Genomic DNA, 18,613 nt, shown 5'->3' with positions numbered 1-18,613 from the left:
TACACAAGATCCCTATGCTAAGAGGCGACAATGTTTACCCACAATTCTTTGAGGCCAGAATATCTGAATCAAACGAGCTTTAGTCTAAACATGCAACAAAAACTGAGAAACTTTAGTCCTTGAGATTTGTGCAGGTACAGAACACTCAAGTGTGTGTGATGGATTACAGTCAATGCAATAAATCATGTATCCATAAAGCATCATACCTTTTTTAATGAACCTTCATCTGTTCCACTTTAGCATTTGCTAGGGATATATGTTAGTGCTTTTTTAATGTTCTCTTTTCAACTTTCACAGAGTTACAGATTTCTTTCTTCACTTATCTTTAACTGTCGCATTTTTCAAAGTCTTTTAGAGATATGCAGGAGTTCCTTTTAATGTAGCCTCTGTGCTTTATATATATATATATATATATATATATAAAGCACAGAGGCTACATTAAAAGGAACTGTGTGGGGTTTTATATATATATATATATATATATATATATATATATATATATATATATATATATATATATATATATATATATATATATATATATATATATATATATATATAACCCCACACAAGAGACGAATAAACAGGCTCTTCGCAACTCAACCTGCAAAAGTGTACGCTCAGTGGCAGGGTCAAAACAGCCGAGCAGACCCACCAAGGCTAGAAACTGAACAGTACTGGAAAAGTATATGGGAGAAAGAGACAGCACATAACAGCAATGCCCAGTGGCTGGTCTCTTTGAGAAAAGAACATAGCAACCTCCCTGAACAGAATCCAGTAACCATCACAGTGGCAGACATCCAAGAAAGAGTCTCAGGTATGAAGAACTGGACAGCACCGGGCCCTGACATGATACATGCCTACTAGCTAAAGAAGCTTACCGCACTCCACGAGCGCCTGGCAGCACAAATGAACCAGCTGCTAAGAGATGGGACTCACCCCGAATGGCTAACGGAAGGGCGAACGATCCTGATCCAGAAGGATCCTTCAAAGGGTGGAGTCCCATCCAACTACCGGCCAATAACCTGTCTCTCCACAACATGGAAGCTCATGTCAGGCATCATTGCAACCAAGATAAATAGGCACATGGATCAATTCATGAGTAACACACAGAAGGGCATTGGTAGAGACTCCAGAGGAGCCAAACACCAACTCCTGATCGACAGAACAGTCGCTCAAGACTGTAAGTCACGACACACCAACCTGTGCACAGCCTGGATTGATTACAAGAAGGCCTATGACTCAATGCCACACACATGGATCACTGAATGCTTGGAGCTGTACAACATCAACAGGACTCTAAGAGCCTTCACAGGAAACTCAATGAAGCTGTGGAAAATCACCCTTGAAGCCAATGGGAAGCCACTTGCACAAGTGTCCATCAAATGTGGTATATACCAAGCTGATGCTCTGTCCCCACTGCTGTTCTGTATAGGTCTGAACCCCCTCAGCCAAATAATCACCAAGACTGGCTATGGATACCGACTCAGAAATGGGGCCAACATCAGTCACCTCCTATACATGGATGACATCAAGCTATATGCTAAGAGCGAGCGTGACATTGACTCCATGATCCACACCACCAGGATCTACAGTACTGACATTGGGATGTCATTCAGGCTCGAGAAATGTAGCCGGATGGTGACTAAGAGAGGCAAGGTAGTCCACACAGGAGGGGTCTCACTCCCAGAAGGAACAATAGCAGACATCGAGGACAGTTACAAGTACCTTGGAATTCCACAGGCAAATGGCAACCTGGAGCAGGCAACAAGGAAAGCTGCAACAGCTAAATACCTCCAACGAGTAAGGCAAGTCCTGAGAAGCCAGCTCAATGGCAAAAATAAGACCCGGGATATAAACAGCTACGCACTGCCAGTTATCAGATACCCTGCAGGAATAATAAGATGGCCAAAGGAAGAGATACAGACCACGGATGTTAAAACACGAAAGCTCCTCACCATGCATGGAGGGTTCCATCCCAAATCCAGCACACTGAGACTGTATGCTAGCCGTAAGGAAGGAGGCCGAGGACTAGTGAGTGTAGAAGCCACTATCCAGGATGAAACATCCAAGATGCATGAGTACATCAAGCTCAAGGGCCCAAATGACAGTGTGCTCAGTGAATGTCTCAGGCAATGGAGAGCAGAGGATACAGTGCTGGAGGACAGATCCTCATGGGAGGACAAACCCCTGCATGGGATGTACCACCGGACCATAACTGAAGTGGCTGATATCAAGAAGTCCTAACAATGGCTAGAAAGGGCTGGCCTACAGGACAGCACCGAAGCGCTCATCCTGGCAGCCCAGGAACAAGCCCTGAGCACCAGAGCAATAGAGGCTCAGAACTACCACACCAGACAAGACCCAAGGTGTAGGCTGTGCAAAGAGGTGCCTGAAACAATCCAGCACATAACTGCAGGGTGTAAGATGCTGGCAGGGAAAGCATACATGGAGCGCCACAATCAAGTGGCTGGAATAATATACAGGAACATGTGTGCAGAATATGAACTGGAAACCCCAAGGTCAAAATGGGAAACACCTCCGAAGGTGGTAGAGAATGAGAGGGCAAAGATCCTGTGGGACTTCCAGATCCAGACTGATAGGATGGTAATGGGGAACCAACCAGACATTGTAGTGGTGGATAAAGAACAGAAGAAAGCCGTTGTGGTGGATGTGGCAGTACCAAGCGATGGGAACGTCAGGAAGAAGGAACATGAGAAACTGGAGAAATACCAGGGACTCAGAGAAAAACTGGAGAAAGCCTGGAAAGTGAAGGTGACAGTGGTGCCTGTGGTAATTGGAGCACTCGGGGCAGTAACCCCCAAGCTGGAGGAGTGGCTACAACAGATACCTGGAAAGACCTCAGACCTCTCAGTCCAGAAAACCACAGTGCTAGGAACAGCTAAGATACTGCGCAGGACCCTCAAGCTCCCAGGCCTCTGGTAGAGGACCCGAGCTTGGAGGAGAAACCACCCGCGGAGGGTGAGAGGGGCGAAAAAAAAAAAATAAATAAATATATATATATATATATATATATATATATATATATATATAATATATATATATAATATATAAAAAAAAAAAATGCCCCTCTCACCCTCCGCAGGTGGTTTCTCCTCAAAATATATATATATATATATATATATATATATATATATAATATATATATATAATATATAAAAAAAAAAAATGCCCCTCTCACCCTCCGCAGGTGGTTTCTCCTCAAAATATATATATATATATATATATATATATATATATATATATATATATATATATATATATATATATATATATATATATATATATATATATATATATATATATATATATATATATATATATATATATATATTGTTCAGGACCTGTTAAAAATTGAATACTTTATGTATTGAACATGTTTATATACTTTAGATGTTTTTCAGAAAAAAACTTTCAGTGAAAACTGAGTGTGAATCATCAGAAGTCACAATTAAATAATAGAATAGCCAAAGAAATCCTAAGGAATGATTTTATTGCATGACATGAACAGTAAACGACTATTATGATAAATATTCTTACTTAAAAGCTGAAATAAACATTTCTACAGGCTCAAGGTTGAAAACATACATTAGGATCCCAATAGCCACGTATGATCTGTTTCCATTTGTACTAATAGTCATATTTACCTTGCAAAGAGCCATATGTTGTCGATTAGGAACAAAGTATGCATAACACACAACAGTATGTTTAAACAACTAAAAAAGCCTGTTGAATAACCACAGTTTTCTGCGAATAAATGCATTATTCCATGTTTTTGATGAACAAATGGCTAAAATAAAATTTGTAGAACATGAAAGTCAAGGTTAAGATTTAAAAAAAATCACTTAGATATATAATTGCATATATTATTGCATATATTATTGCATATATTATTGCAAATTCAGAAAAACAGAGACTATGCATGATACACAAGAAGATACATGATTCAGGCTTTACTGTATGAGACGACCCAGATGATGAGGATAGTAATGAAGCTGACTGATATGAAGAGGATGTAAAAGAAAAACAGCAGACGGTCAATGATGAGAGCGATGTAGATCCACTCCTGTGAGCTGAGGTTTCTTTTCAGCTTCTTCTCCACTTGAAGGTGGATGGCTTTCAGATCCCTGTTTATTTTCCTGAGCACCTGCACACTCTTGTTCTCATTCAAGGTTTCCTTCTCCTCCGAAATGTCGTTTTTTGTAACCACTGGAGAGGAATCTGACATTTCTATTTTAAAAAAAAAAGAGATCAGATGCAAACGAGATCACAGTTCACAAAAGCAGACCCATTTCGGCTCAGTCTTACCTTGTGCGTTGGGATTTTGGATTACAGTGTTGTCTCTTTCTATGGACTTTGTAGAAATTCTTACCAGCCGTCCCAAAACCTGAAAAACAAAATCTCTGAACCAACGAGGCGCTGGAGGATAGTCGGCAGAGCCGTGCAGGAGGTTGGTAACAAAGATGGACTCCACTAAAGTAGCAACCATCATCACCAGACACATGGACAGGAACACGTCTGAGGAATAAAAATGATGATTAAAAGAAAAATATATTTACTTATTATAAAGAACGAGTACAGCAGATTTGGATAATTGCACAAACACGTTCTCTGCAATCAATAAGGGTCCCAAATATATGTTTTTACTGCATTTCTTTTTCATGTACATTTTTTCAAATAAAAATGATGACTTATATGTCTACCATCAAAAAGAAACATAGGTGTGCTAACTCACTTATGAGGGGTACAGTGTCTCCAGTAATGGGCAGCATTTGGTTGGTGTTTAGCAGGAAGACAGTGTAGCCCAGGACAAGAGTCATCTTGAACAGGGAGCGGTCGATCTTTTTAGGAGGCAGCATGAAGCTGAAAAGATCCACTGCAATGAGGAAACAGCTGGGGAGCAGGAGGTTCACCACATATGTGGTGGGATGGCGCCGAATGGAGATCTGCACAAAAAGTCCAGATACATTGAGGTGATATGTTTCATTAATAGGACATAAATATCTGCCATAAATGTTGAAACGTTTTATTGTATTGGAACATTTTACATGGCATTGAAGCTCCACATAAATGTTTCCTTCTACGGTATCAATTTCTGCTCTGTTCGCTGTGATTTTATTTAAGCTCCATTCGCCCATCGTAGATATCACCATTTTAGACGCTTCAGTCATTTCGTCTCCAGTTCCAGAAAGGAGGAGCTGTATTTCGTCCACTGAAATCAGAGAAAAAAGACATTTGTTTTAAGTCAAAGTGCTGTTGTGTATGAAAGGTCCTGACGTGATACAAAGTGTATATGACAAAACTTACTGACGTGGATGTAGGAGTTGAAGGTAAAAGTACAGTTCTGAATATCAAAGGGAAACAGGTAGATATCAAGGCTGCAGGAACTGACCACTCTGATGGGCTGTGAGTCGTAAATGTCACCATCAAAATGCAGGTAGATGTATGGAACAGGAGGAGCAGTGTTCTTCTCCATGCTGCACAACAACAGCACAGTTTTAACTCCAATAAAAACCTGTACAAATATTTTTCATGCAAAATGAAAAACAATTGTGAATCTCACTGAATTTGTTATTCTTAATACATTGTACACCAGAAGAGCGACTTTAACTGCGCCAGGAATGGTAGGTATTATGGGAGATCGCTGATTAGACGATGATATCCATCTTCATGTCAAATAACTTCAGTCCTTGTCAAACCTCATCATCCATCATACCTTTTCCAGTTTCTTTTTGTTTCGTTTTTTAACTTTTCATTTTGATTTCTGGAAATTACTTTTGTTTTCCAAATTGTTTATTTATGTTTTGGTTTCTGTCATTTTGTTTTGGTGTTTTTTAAGTATTTGTTTTGCTTTTTTAATTTTCATTGTGATCTTTAAAATGCTTTTCTGTTGAGTGATTTGCCACTGTACGTTTGGGATTTCTCCAGAAATGTGTCATTATTGCTTATTGTTTGGTCAACAATTACAAAAATGTCCTCCAAGTAGGAATTTTAAAATCTTGATCTGCACCTCCCTACCTCCTCTGTTATTACCAGTTTAAGATGAAGATTAACTTTATTAATCCCGTGGGAAAATTAAGTTGTAGTAGCAGCATATTTCGAGCACCAAAAAATAAAAACAAAATATACAGTGAAGAAACTCTTATATAAATCTACACACATAGCACAGACTACTGAACATAAAAACTGCAACAATGCTAACAACATGGGGGTCTTTGCATGTCAGGCCAGCACAGAAACAGCTTTCTGTTTCTGAGATTGAAATTAAAAGCAATTTGTCATGCTGCCTGACTGTAATAATCTACATTTTGCTTTAAATGATGGAACTCACAATTCATTGATGACTATATCTGGTTCCCAGAGCAGAGTTCTTGGAACTGCAATCCATTCAGTGCCACACTTGTCTGGATCCCACACAGAAAACTCGTTTTTCCATGTCTGCAGTCAACACACAGTGGAAGCATGTTACAACACTTGATTTCCTAAGTAAATCTCATCTTAATGTTTTTGTTATTTGCTTACATGGTTAATATAATGAAATAATAGAGTACTCACTAACTCTCGCCAGATGTATGTTTTTAAGACCTGGGACTTTTCATCCTGAAAAAGTTAAAAACAATAAGTAGAGTCAATTAAAAAAAAACTTAAAAAGCTGTTTACTAAGCTTAAAAAAAGCTTAGTAAACAGAATATCATAAAACAAACTATTTCTTTAATCAAATTTGATCAAATCTCTGTTTCTGTTAAAAACTAGAAGCTAGAAATAGTTTCATCAGTTTATTCGTCCCTTACCACCCCTAAAATAGCAGTCAAAGTGAAGATCAGGTCGACGGTCACTGGATTTGACGCGTTTGTCACAGGTCTGATGGAGCTCAGGTTAAAGACCGGCTGGAGAGCGTTCACGAGTGAAGGAACATCAGATCCAGTGCAGTTTAAGACGGCGACGCTGCTTGGAGCTGATGTTGAAGCAAAAAGGCATCACAACATCTTTATGGTAAGAATATTACACCAGTCACACTTTGATTCAGTTGATTTTTGAGGGGAAACACAAAAGAAAAAGACATCAAACCAAACAATTGAAATGATCCGAGTCCTTCCAGATATTCCTTATCTACACCACCTATTTCAGTCCAAACGTTCCAAAAGGTCTGATTACCTACAAAACGGATCCTTGAAAGTCTTCTCACCTGTACGAAGGCTCAAATACAATCATTTGAGAAAATATGAGTTAAGAAATATTGTATGCTTACATTTATGTATAGAGCTGTTTTATCTGTTCTTTCTTTCAGAGCAATTTATTTGTAACATATTTCTGGTTTTCTGAAGATTGTTTTACAATAAAACTTAAGCGTAAGTTACTTTTTAATTTTGGAGAATGTGAGTTGCGTTATCTCACATTTGACATAAACCAAGGTGGGCATTTACTCACCATACATGAGAAGAGTGATGAGGAGGACCTGAAGTTTGAAGGACTTCATCATAGAAACCTAAACCAAAGATTTAAGTTAAAAATGAGTATGTTTCATCTGTTTTTGTGCACAGAACGGTTTTAATATTTTCAATCTTACAACTAAACTTTGCACGGATATTAATGACTTGATGTGTGGTCACATATCCTGACATTGTTTCCAATCATTAGAGTCAGTATTCATTTTTAACAAGATAGAGATTAAGGATAAAATTCTATCATTTGCTTTTGATATTCAACATGACTGAAAGGAACAAAATGTAAGAACTGTCTCTTTAATTTTTCCATCTTGATGTAACAAAAGACAAACAACCATTTAACTTTTAATATGTAATACTGTATTAATGATGATAAATAAATGTGACTCAGATTATCTTTATCTTCCATACAGGGCAAGTAAAAATAACTCATATATCGGATTTTTTTTATTTATTTGTGAATGAAAAAGTGAAATATTCAATTAGAATCAAGTGAGTTATCTATAAATCTAACAATGATTTGATACGAGAATATTTTCATTAAGTTTGATAAGACCAGACAAAAGCATTAGACAGAGTTAAAAATCAACGCTCAGAACCCTGTTTAAAAAGTATTTTGTTAAAGTCGTTTAATTGTATTAAATTACATTAAACTGTCTGGTAATTGCATGTGCGGATTGTTGCAAGTAAAGATGCGTTACCTTCTGTGCAGCTCTTCCCAAATCCATAATATTGAAAGAACAGTGTCTTCGATCAGCAGTTCTTTGTAGTCTAGGGGTTGAGGTCATGCATTAACTAACAGAAGGGTAAAACACACCTGAAGCTCACTTTTCACGCCAACTTCTGCGAGACTGAACTTAGATGAACAGGGCATTGCAACCAGAGCAGAGTGTGGAAATGACATGCAAAAGACACGGGAGAAAAGAAATGCAATGAATGTTTTCATAAGAAGCTCATATAAACCACAGTTGACTTGCGAGTGAGGACTGACCACAGCAGAGGCAGAAACACTCCTGTGGGTCGAATGCAAATAAAGCGTCAGACGCGGATAACATCTGTTAAAAATTCAAACCTGCTGAAGGACATTAAAAAAAAACTACTGCCTTGGAATTTATTTCTGTATCCTAAATTTTTTTTAAGTCTATGATATGATAATAAAGATTACAGACATAATCCACAGAGTATACTCTATGTTTATTCACTGTTTAGGGTTAGATTTCCTCTCCAACTACACAAAAGTGAGGAGAGAGTCATTTTTACTTTTTATGGGGTAAACAAAAAGATTTTAGGTGTAAAAACTGTAATTTTTTATACTTAAATCAGATTAGAATAAAACTTTATTGATCTGACAAAGCGGAAATTACCTTGTTACCATAGCTCTAATAAAAACAGTAGAAAAATAATAAATAACACACTCAAAAATGAAAAACAACAATATATTTGCGGTTTTTTTTGCAGGCCCAGTCAAACTTAAACTAAACATTAAATTCATTAAATTCATTGCAGGACATACTTTAATGAGTAAGACCCCAACAATTCACAACACAAGAAGTTTATTTTTCTTTTCCATGTTGTACATTTGTCAAAAGTGGTAGACCTTAAAGACAAGCAGAGTGGTCCTCACTTTTGCACAAGGTTAACACATTACACTTCAATTCGATTATTTGGCACACAGTAAATTATTCATCTCACAAATACCATATATATTAGCTTCAGATATTCTATAGTTACACACACATGCAGATAATTAGTTCTTTATTTGCTTCCTTCGTATCATAATAATCTTGTCATGTGACCACACCTTATACTTTTGTGCAGATCCCCAGTTTGCAGCCCTCACAGTGATCAGGCTCATGGGGACTTTTAACCTCTTGGCTTCTGAAAGGCTTGTGTGACGAATCCCTTTTTTCATTGTAGCATTTTATTTTAATTTTTTCGATCAGATTCTCCATGAGAATTTTGATGTTGTCGAACTCGACGCTTGGTTTCACCATAGGAGCGTTTTTGCACCTTTTGCAGTTCTGACGTAGTGGCCTGACCTTCACAAATCCCATATTGGAAATCAGCTGCATGTGGAAGGTCACCATCACGCGGTTGGAGGGCCAGGTTCTCCCACACAAGGTGCATCTGAACCTTTAAAATACAGCATAAACACTTTTTGTTATCTCAGAAGAATATGAATGGCAAAAAAATCATGACACAGACAGACTTAACAGCCACCTGCTAAATTAAAGCCAGGAGGAAAATTCTCAAGCAATATAAACAATCGTTATGATTAGCTGATTTATGTAAAAACAAACAAACAAAAACTATTAAAATACATTTTCTGTTCTGGATAGAGTAGTGCTATCAGTCAAAGTCAATCTGAGCAAAATATTTCTCACTTGTTCAAGATCTCTGCTGCCATCTTGTGGCCAAAGATAGGAAATACATAAACATATTTACGGCTGTTCCCCAGGCACCTCTGAGGCTTGTAACATTGACAGAATGTATGGATAATTGGCTGTCAGATACACGTTGTAGAAGTCACAATTTTGTGCAATGAATTACTGCAAAACTAAAACATTGATTTGATTTGCCATGTTACATATTTTGTTTTTATTTGTTTTATTTCAGGTTTGTTTCTCAAGGACAGCCTTAAATTATTAAATTCCTAGATTAAATAGATAGAATATCTATAAAACATGTTTATTAAAACGATGCAAGCTACACAGTTTCTGGCCAAAAAAACAGCTTGATAGGGAACAAAACAAAAAAACACAAAATCTAATACTAAAAATCTAACATGACATAAACAACAGTCTGGGACACTTACCTTGCACTTGTGTTCCTGATGTACTTCTGCCAACCTGGATTTGGTAGATCAGGCGTAATAGTGTCATCAAACAGCAACTGCCAAGTGTGCGCATGATGAAGAGTTTTTGCTTCTTCCTGAAAAATGCGTTTCCAGTCCAGCGGTTCCATCTTTTAGGTGAGAGTGACTTAGGAAGAAACAGAACAGCTGATCACTATGTCGAAACAAGCTCTGGATATGATGACTGGCTGGGCTGGATGAAACCTTTATCTGTGGCTCTGACCAAAACAAGCCTCAGCTGATTCCCTAAGTTTCACTTCTGGCCAAACAAGAGGAGAAAATGAAACTGACTGTGCTAATTGTACTGACTCATGCTGTGCACACAATCTTAATGGACAGCAATATGATTTAGATCAAGTAAATACAAACAAACAAATAAACAAAAAACACACAAAAAAACAACAACAAGAAAAAATGTACAGATAAGCAAAAGCAAGGCAAACAAACATTCTTTATTCAACCATAGAGTAATAGTGTAAAAAAATAAATGTTGGTAATACATGTTGGTATCAAAGGTGTTTGAATGTAAAAAAGTACATTCAAACACTATTATAATAGGAGAATAGACCATTTCTGAAGTAAACTCAGTGCTGCTTGATCTAACATTTGATCTAAAAGAAGGTTTATTTTAATATATGTAAAGCATTTTTTCAGGTATCAGAAGAGTTTCATTTCATCTCATTCTATTATTAGTTTTCTTTCTGTTTCATATTGTGGGAGTGTGGGGGATGTAAATAATATATATATATATATATATATATATATTATATATATATATATATATATATATATATATATATATATATATATATATATATATATATATATATATATATTAGTTTTATGTACAACAATTGTAATATTCCCAAAGTTTTTTTTCTTTGCTCTTTTAAATTACTTTGGCTCATTTTTATTTGAAGGGCCAACTTTTTTTGCTTTACAAGCCACTTAGCAACCCATCAAATCAAATCAAATCAAATCAAACTTTATTTATAAAATAGCGCTTCTCATGCACTTTGTGCAGCTCGAAGCGCTTTAACACTAAAAACAGTAAACACACAACATTACAATAAAAACCCCAACCCACCCTTCACCCTTCCCACTCCCCTCCATTAAACCACATGACCCATGGCTCATTTACTGTGCATGATAGGAACATACCGTATACAGATAATAAAAACAGAATCTATGTAAAAGAAACAAAGTAGTAAATTAAGATTAGATTAAAGTTAGATTATCTATTGTCTATTTAAACGAATACAGAGTTGTGTGCTGTTTTTAGCTCTGTAAAATCTATTAGTATTAAGGCCAAATATTAGCAAAAATTTTGTTTTAACGTTGCTTAGCATAAACTATGAGTTAAACAAAAAAAGAAAAAAAAGAAAGAAATGAAGTATCTACGTTTCCAATTTGCTCTTTTTATTTTGAAACAGGAAATGAAACAGACTTAAGGAAACACGCCTTTTTTTTGTCACGATGGCAACTGTACAACTTTAAAGTAGCTACAGTGTACCTTTTTTCTTTCTTATTTAAAACTGTATCTTAGAACTCTGCACCATGGCAGAATCCAGTACGGGTACCTACCTTATACGTCCAGATTATCAGAAAAAGTAAGTCGATTTAAAAAGTGAATTGTGTTTTTTCTGGCGTTACTTTAGCTTAGCTGTTTAGCTAGCGACAGTGTTGCTCCTCAGTAGGTAACCCGTGCATTTACATGACGTTAGTGTTTGTTTGTTTGATTAAATTAACACATTTGTAGCACCAAGGAATACTGTTTTTTTTTAAAGGGAAAGGATAATGGCAAATTTGCGTGCAAAATCTCTGCCAATACTGGATACGTCGCCGAAACCGAGAAACAAGTTGAATTTGCCTCCAACCAAAAATAAATATATACATAAAAATAAAAAAACTTTATTAGTTCAATTTGTAGAATGCCCGTGAAAACTGCAACAAATGGACCTTTTATTTTTTTCTTTTTGAAGGTAATCTGATACTAAATGGAAGCACATGTCTAATATTTCAAAACAAAAGTCCATACCGGAAATGCCTTTTCAACGCAACTTTATTGTGAAAATGAAAAAGCATTTTTATTTTGAAATAAAAGACACATACTTCCATAATAGTTAGCCAGCTGGTAACTAAGAACTATTATGGAACTGCAAGTATGACTGTCATCATTTTATTTTGAAATATGAGACACATATACTTCCATAATAATTAGCCAGCTGGTGACTAAGAACTATTATGGAACTGCAAGTATGACTGTCATCAGAAGCCCATGTGAAGGATTTGTTCCAGCTCTTTGGGTATTTTTCTTAAGTTTCATTCATTTTTGCTCCCCTCCTTGTTCTGAAGTAAGTTGCTCCTTTTCCAGGTTTAAACCAGCAATTGTGAAGGAATTTGTTCATGAGATTGTGAGGGAGCGTCTGTCTGGAGTGAAGTATGAGCCTGAGAAAATCCCAGAGACGTGCAGTTCACTGGCAGACTGCATTAGGGACAAAGTAAAAAGTACGTAGTTCATTTTGCTTTTCTTTTTAATCAGTTGAGCAATAATGACAGAACCACATAGCTAAAACGTCAATGTAACAAGCTATATCCAGAAAAAAGCTAAATAAACCTTGAGCCAAACAAAGCAAATATCTGCCTACAAAGTTATTAAAGTAAAGTTAATCTTTCAACTTTTTTATTTCTTCAGTTCTTTTCTTTAATGGAAAACAAGCTACTTTGCCTAAATCAAGGGTCTTCAACCTTCAACAGTCAAAGAGCCATTTGAGTACATTTTCCAATGACCACATCTCAGTAGGAAAAATACGAAACTGCTTTGTATTTATGTTATTCTTACTACAATAATAAATGTAAATGAACCACCGTTTGTCATTCTCATGAATAAAACATAAAGAGAAGCATTCTTGTTTATGAATATGAAATAGTTCATACTTTTTGACATGATTTCCTTTTAAAATAAAAGACACTGTTCCACATTAGATCATCCTGCCGCTGCAAATGCAGTAATAAATAGTGTAATGTCAGCAGTGATTTAAAAATAAATGAATAAATGTACAGTTTAATATTGTTGTTGGTGCTGCACCTCTGCCATAAATCTGTAAACCTAAATCAGACCTAAGTTAGCCTTAACACAGTGTGTGGACCATAAATTGCACTTAAAATCTTTCGATAATAGACAGTCCATCTCACAATCTATGAATTCTGGTCAGCCCTAATGGATTTTTTGTGGCACATGGCACTCAAAGTTCCGTCAAAATGTTTTAGCACAACTTTGGTAAATTACAAAGCTGCACCGCTTGATAGGTAGAGCATGAGTTGCTATGGGAACTAAACATACCTGAAACATACCTCCTTTTTTGGAACCGAAAGCTGAGGTTATCCGCTTCCTTAGCCTCAAACTTAACGTGGTAACTCACATAACCTGCTTTTTAGAATACCCCCCTGGTTGCAGACTCCTGGCCAAAACAAGTGTAGCCGTTTTCTCTGGTCTTAGTCTTTTTGTCTGTCTGTGTTCTTGTCTGTTACCGGTTTGTTTCTACAGTTGATGTAAATCACTGCACCCCTTATTTCCCTGTGTGTAGGCCTTGGTATTGACAAATATAAGATCATTGTTCAGGTGATGATTGGAGAACAGCGGGGACAAGGAGTGAAGTGAGTACTGGTAAACGACAAAGTAGCCTCAACAGTTTGCTAAGCCTTCCTTTTTAGATAGAACATATTCTTGTACATGTTTTTGGGCCAGTTAAAAACAATCTAAGCTAATGTATCGTAACATGTCCAATTTCATTTAGAGAATGAGTCCTAGTTTTATGATATTTTTTAAAAGATCAACTATTATAAGGTTATACAAATCGAGATAAATTCCTTTAAACGTGTTCAGGAAAGTTTAAGTGTATGTTTTGATTCTTTTTGTACTTTTCCAGGATGTGTTCCAGGTTTTTCTGGGACGCTGATACAGACAACTACGCAGAAGATGTGTTTATGAATGTGAGTGTTGATTAAATATTGTGTGTTGGAGACAACTTAAAGAACAGTATACATGCGTAATAACGTTATGTTTGCTTCATAGGATAGCCTGTTCTGTGTGGCAGCAGTTTTTGGATGCTATTACTACTGAGGATGAAGACGCATAGAGGACAACATTTAGTCTCTTTTGAACATTAAAGTTTCTGAAATGAGTTGTGTGGAAGCTCTCAGAGATTTTTGACTTTTCTAAACGATACCTGAACTGATGTTTGGCCTTTGAAGAAAATGTTATCTCCAGGGTGTCCTGGTTGGACATGATGATTATTAAAAACCAATGCCTTTTCAATAGAAAACTCTGAAAAACCCTGTCATTTATCAAAACACTACAGATTTTTCTAGCTCCTCGGTCAAAAATGTTGGAAAGGTTGATGTTTGGTTTGTGGCGGCTTTAATTCACACATTTTTGGTTGTGCTTGACATAGCACAAATGTTTCAGCAGAGGTCAGTATTTGTCTGTAATTATCAAAGATAAGGCAGTACACACTGATGCCTTTAGTTTTCAGTTTCCCTATTTTTCAAATTTGCAAAGACAGTTATTACTTTAACCTTGAAAAGAAATTTTTTTTTAGTTTTGGAATTATAATGGTTCTAAAAATGTTCTAAACTTGTTTGTCTTTGGTCAAGAAAGTGAATCATGACTGTCCTTACCTTCAGACAGTATTTCTTTTAACCACATTAGGGTTTATTTGCTTTTTTTGTAAAGAAAATGATGAAAGGAAAAAATGAAAAAGATTTTTTTTTAATAGAAGAAAAAAAACATTGTATTTTTAATTTTGTATTTCCAACTGGTAAAATAGATATGGAAGAAAACACCAAAAAGACAAAAAAGTAAAATATTACTTTTACATAAACTAAGTTTTTCAACCGACATTGTTACATTGTTTCTGGTAATTATGGGAAATCTCGTTGTTTACTTGTTCAGGCTTTCTTTTCTTTGTTTTCCAGTTATGTTCAGAATTAGAGACAATATCAAAGGTTTTTGTAATTTCTTAATACTCTGCAGAAGCAATACTATTCTTTTTGCTTATCAGAGCTACACAGACGGGTAAAACAATTACATGTTGACAACAGTTTAGAAGTTTGCTTATGAATTCTTACAGTAAGAAGTCAGTAAACATGAAGAGAATTATTTCTTTAAGAAGGTATGTTGTCTTGAGAATGAAAGTTTTTTTTTTTCTTAAATGTGTTTTTATTGATTTTTGTTTAGTTTAGAAAAGTTAGTTAAAGGATGCAGTAGGTCCATATTTATGAGTAAAACCCCACCAAGCTCTGTGGCATAAATAGGTTTACTATAATGCATTCAGTCAGTGATCCTTCACTATGCAGTAATGGTGTTAATGATGTGCTCTCCAGTGCCTGATTTACTCACTCATGCTCCACAGCCTGTTAGTGAACCCTCAGCACCTGTTGTGAGCGATTGAGAGAGGAAAGGCTTTTCTCTGACTATTTATTCATGTCATCTTGACTGGTTCAGTGCTGCTCAGAGTCCATGTGTTAATTTTATTCTCAAAGTACGCTCTACTGCGTTCAAGAGATTCTCCCGTGTTTTGACATTTTTCTGTCATCTCGCAGAAAAGTGAAGCAAACTTAAATATCAGTATCAATCACAGAGATGTCCTTGAGCAATAATGGCTAATGAGTGTGGAATTGAAAGAATGATATGATTGTTGTTAGACAAACTGAATAGGTTTTTGGTGAAAAAAAAAGAGATAATCACTTGTTTAATGGATGAATCTTTGTGGTTTTACTTTCTCACTCCAATTCCTGATGCTGACTGTCAAGCAGGGAGGCACATGGGATTTAAACCCAAAATCCGTTTCAGAACAGACACTTGGGCTCGATTGAAATGAGGATACACTGCTGTCTGTAACCTATTCAAACTGTTCCAAATGAAGTAAAACAAATAAACCAAAGCAGGAGCTTTGTTGAAATCAAGCAATCCAAATCTTTACATTTTTTTTCAGTTTTCATAACAAAAGAAAAATGAACATTTTGAAACCTGTTTTGTCTTTGTGAATGTATGATCCTAGATGCTGACAGCTGATTGTGAAAAGAGACAGTGATCATCAACTGCAAACAGCTCGCATTTTTCTATCGTCTTCTGCTTTAAAAGAAATATTTTCATCTGTGTGTGATGATGTGGGGAAATTGCATGTTTTAGTGTGTTTTCTTTGGTGCATGTTTTGCATGTTTGTGGTACCTGTTTTTGCATGCTATGGACACGCCCCCTTGAAACACAACTGGCGATCAGCAACACCTGTTCCAAATTAGAAGAGAACTATAAGAGTCCTCGGGAGAAAAGAGCAGCCGGCCCACGCTTTGGCAGAGACGTCACGCGCAGGCCGCACGCCGGGAGGGCAAGCCGGCAAGAAGGTCGCACGCCGGCAGAGATAGCGCCCGCACGCAGGGAAGTTGCATGCCGGCAGCAGGGCATACGCACACGGGGCGCGGTTGGATCACCGGAGCGACAGACGCAGTGAGGACCCACCGTGACCGCACACACACTGGGAGAGCTTGGAACGCTGGAACCACCAGTCTGCAGCGCGGTCAACACGCAGTGGCAGGGCAGGGACCCTGCCTGTGTTGTAAGTAGCCGGACGTGATTTTGCAGACTGGTCGAACTAAGTCGGCGGGAAGGCTGGTGGCAGCCTGCATCGGAGATTGCTTGGTGCTGCCGTCTGCCTGTCTCCGCAGGATTCCAGCGTGTCCGGAGGGCCAGCTGGAGGTGACACAGAGGAGTGTCCGCGTTACGCGCAACCCCAGAGGCGAGGGGAGCCCCGCCTCCCAGGTTCAGGTGTGCATTTCCGGAGGGATCCTCGGCGCAGCGTCAGGAGAAGTCGACCCCAAGGGCCAAGTCTGGCGTGGAGGGGACGCCCCCTGGTTGGGATCAGTGACCCCTCCCTTTGAGCTGCATTTTAAAGGGGTTTTAACCGTTCTTTGGACTTTTAGCCCTCCTTTATTCTCTTTTAACTGCTTTTAGGATTTTTATCTTGTTTTATTGTTTTTAACCTTGCCTTTGAATTTTTAGACTCATCCCATGCTCGTGTAAGTGTTTTTAACTGGAACCCTGTGGCCATTCATATTTTTATATTCCAATAAATTGTCATTGTGGCCAAGAACTCGGGTCCTCTTTGGTGGTGTGCGTGCGCTCTCCCCAGATCATTTCCCTAGCCCTTCAATATCCTCATTCATTTTTTTGTTTACCCCATATTTCAACCCTCCAGGCCTTACATACCCTTCTAACATGTGGGACTAAATATGTGACTTGATAACAGGATTACATTGAATGACTAAAACGCTGAAGCCTATTTTGTTAAACATATTAAAGAGTTTGATGTGAATGTTCTCCTAAAATGAGAACTGTGCGTGTCGCACTAGTTTTAATTCTCACATTTTTTGTAGTACCTGAGCACATAAGCCAATTAGGTGTTGCCACGGTGACTATTCATGTGGAAGAACAAGAAACAGATGCATAATCTTAAAACCTGCATTCCAATCTAACATGTAACTACTCAATCAACAAAAACTTAACATAAAAATGTGAGTTTAAAGACCCAGTCTGATCAAAATGTGGGTTTTTTACAGGTTCTTGTTCCATTTTTCTGATGATGGAGGACATGCGTTAAGAAAACTAATCTCAAAACTACATTTCTATCACTTTCTTTTTTCAAATCATGAATCAAGTGCAGAAAAAAATGCTGTTTGAAAAAAAGATCTTATTTATGACGTAAAAAACAAGTCAGGGAGGCGAATAGCTCCCTGCACCACTTAAACAGAAAACTCTCAGCAACAGAGAGAGGAAGAGGGGGTGGGGTTGCTCTGTGCCTCTGGTCCCAAACACAACTCGGTGGTGAATTTCAAATGAACTACTGCCGCTCTGCAGAAATATGTCATAGAAAATTACACTTTTTTTTAAAATGTTTTTGGCTAAAATTGGATAATATTAAGAGCACTTGGAACTCTTTGAAATAGATTAAAGGACGATTGGAGTGGGTCTTTAAACATTTTGTATTTCAATATTTGTAGTGGATTTACCAGATCAGACATTAAACAAATGCTTTTTGTAAGGACCTATTGTGATTGTGAACAAGGATGTCCAGAAATATGCAGAGGATTTGTACTATTATGAGCCCTTACAGAAAAAAAAAACCCACTATGCATTACAGTCTTGACATTTCAAACTTGCGTATATGAAGAAATGTTAATGTAAAACAAAAATATGAGCAGGTCTAATAAATTCCTGTGGAGTTTGCAGGAGTAC

General features: G+C 37.1%; 3 protein-coding genes across 3 annotated transcripts; 1 reads left to right on the top strand and 2 right to left on the bottom strand.

Moving 5' to 3' along the window:
- Positions 1-3,521: 3,521 nt before the first annotated feature.
- On the bottom strand, positions 3,522-6,874 carry LOC105353917 (5-hydroxytryptamine receptor 3A-like). The gene is made up of 8 exons (XM_023954213.1): positions 6,813-6,874; positions 6,577-6,621; positions 6,353-6,459; positions 5,329-5,498; positions 5,070-5,233; positions 4,757-4,967; positions 4,330-4,539; positions 3,522-4,251 (listed from the first exon to the last, which is right to left on the bottom strand). Exons 4-8 carry the CDS (start codon positions 5,495-5,497, stop codon positions 3,968-3,970), a joined length of 1,038 nt encoding a protein of 345 aa, XP_023809981.1. The 5' UTR covers position 5,498; positions 6,353-6,459; positions 6,577-6,621; positions 6,813-6,874; the 3' UTR covers positions 3,522-3,967.
- Positions 6,875-9,002: 2,128 nt separating this feature from the next.
- Positions 9,003-10,555, bottom strand: LOC101160725 (receptor-transporting protein 3). Its single transcript, XM_004067890.4, has 2 exons — positions 10,282-10,555; positions 9,003-9,599 (listed from the first exon to the last, which is right to left on the bottom strand). Exons 1-2 carry the CDS (start codon positions 10,428-10,430, stop codon positions 9,269-9,271), a joined length of 480 nt encoding a protein of 159 aa, XP_004067938.1. The 5' UTR covers positions 10,431-10,555; the 3' UTR covers positions 9,003-9,268.
- Positions 10,556-11,758: 1,203 nt separating this feature from the next.
- Positions 11,759-16,291, top strand: tctex1d2 (Tctex1 domain containing 2). The gene is made up of 5 exons (XM_004067889.4): positions 11,759-11,930; positions 12,695-12,828; positions 13,908-13,977; positions 14,250-14,313; positions 14,396-16,291. The coding sequence occupies exons 1-5, from the start codon at positions 11,878-11,880 to the stop codon at positions 14,441-14,443; spliced, it is 369 nt and encodes a 122-aa protein (XP_004067937.1). The 5' UTR covers positions 11,759-11,877; the 3' UTR covers positions 14,444-16,291.
- Positions 16,292-18,613: the final 2,322 nt, after the last annotated feature.

This window comes from Oryzias latipes, chromosome 4 (genome assembly GCF_002234675.1).
Source record: "Oryzias latipes chromosome 4, ASM223467v1".
In the NCBI taxonomy this organism is placed as follows: Eukaryota; Metazoa; Chordata; class Actinopteri; order Beloniformes; family Adrianichthyidae; genus Oryzias; species Oryzias latipes.
Note: the sequence above shows the minus strand (reverse complement) of the source record. Positions and strands in the feature narration are given on the sequence as shown.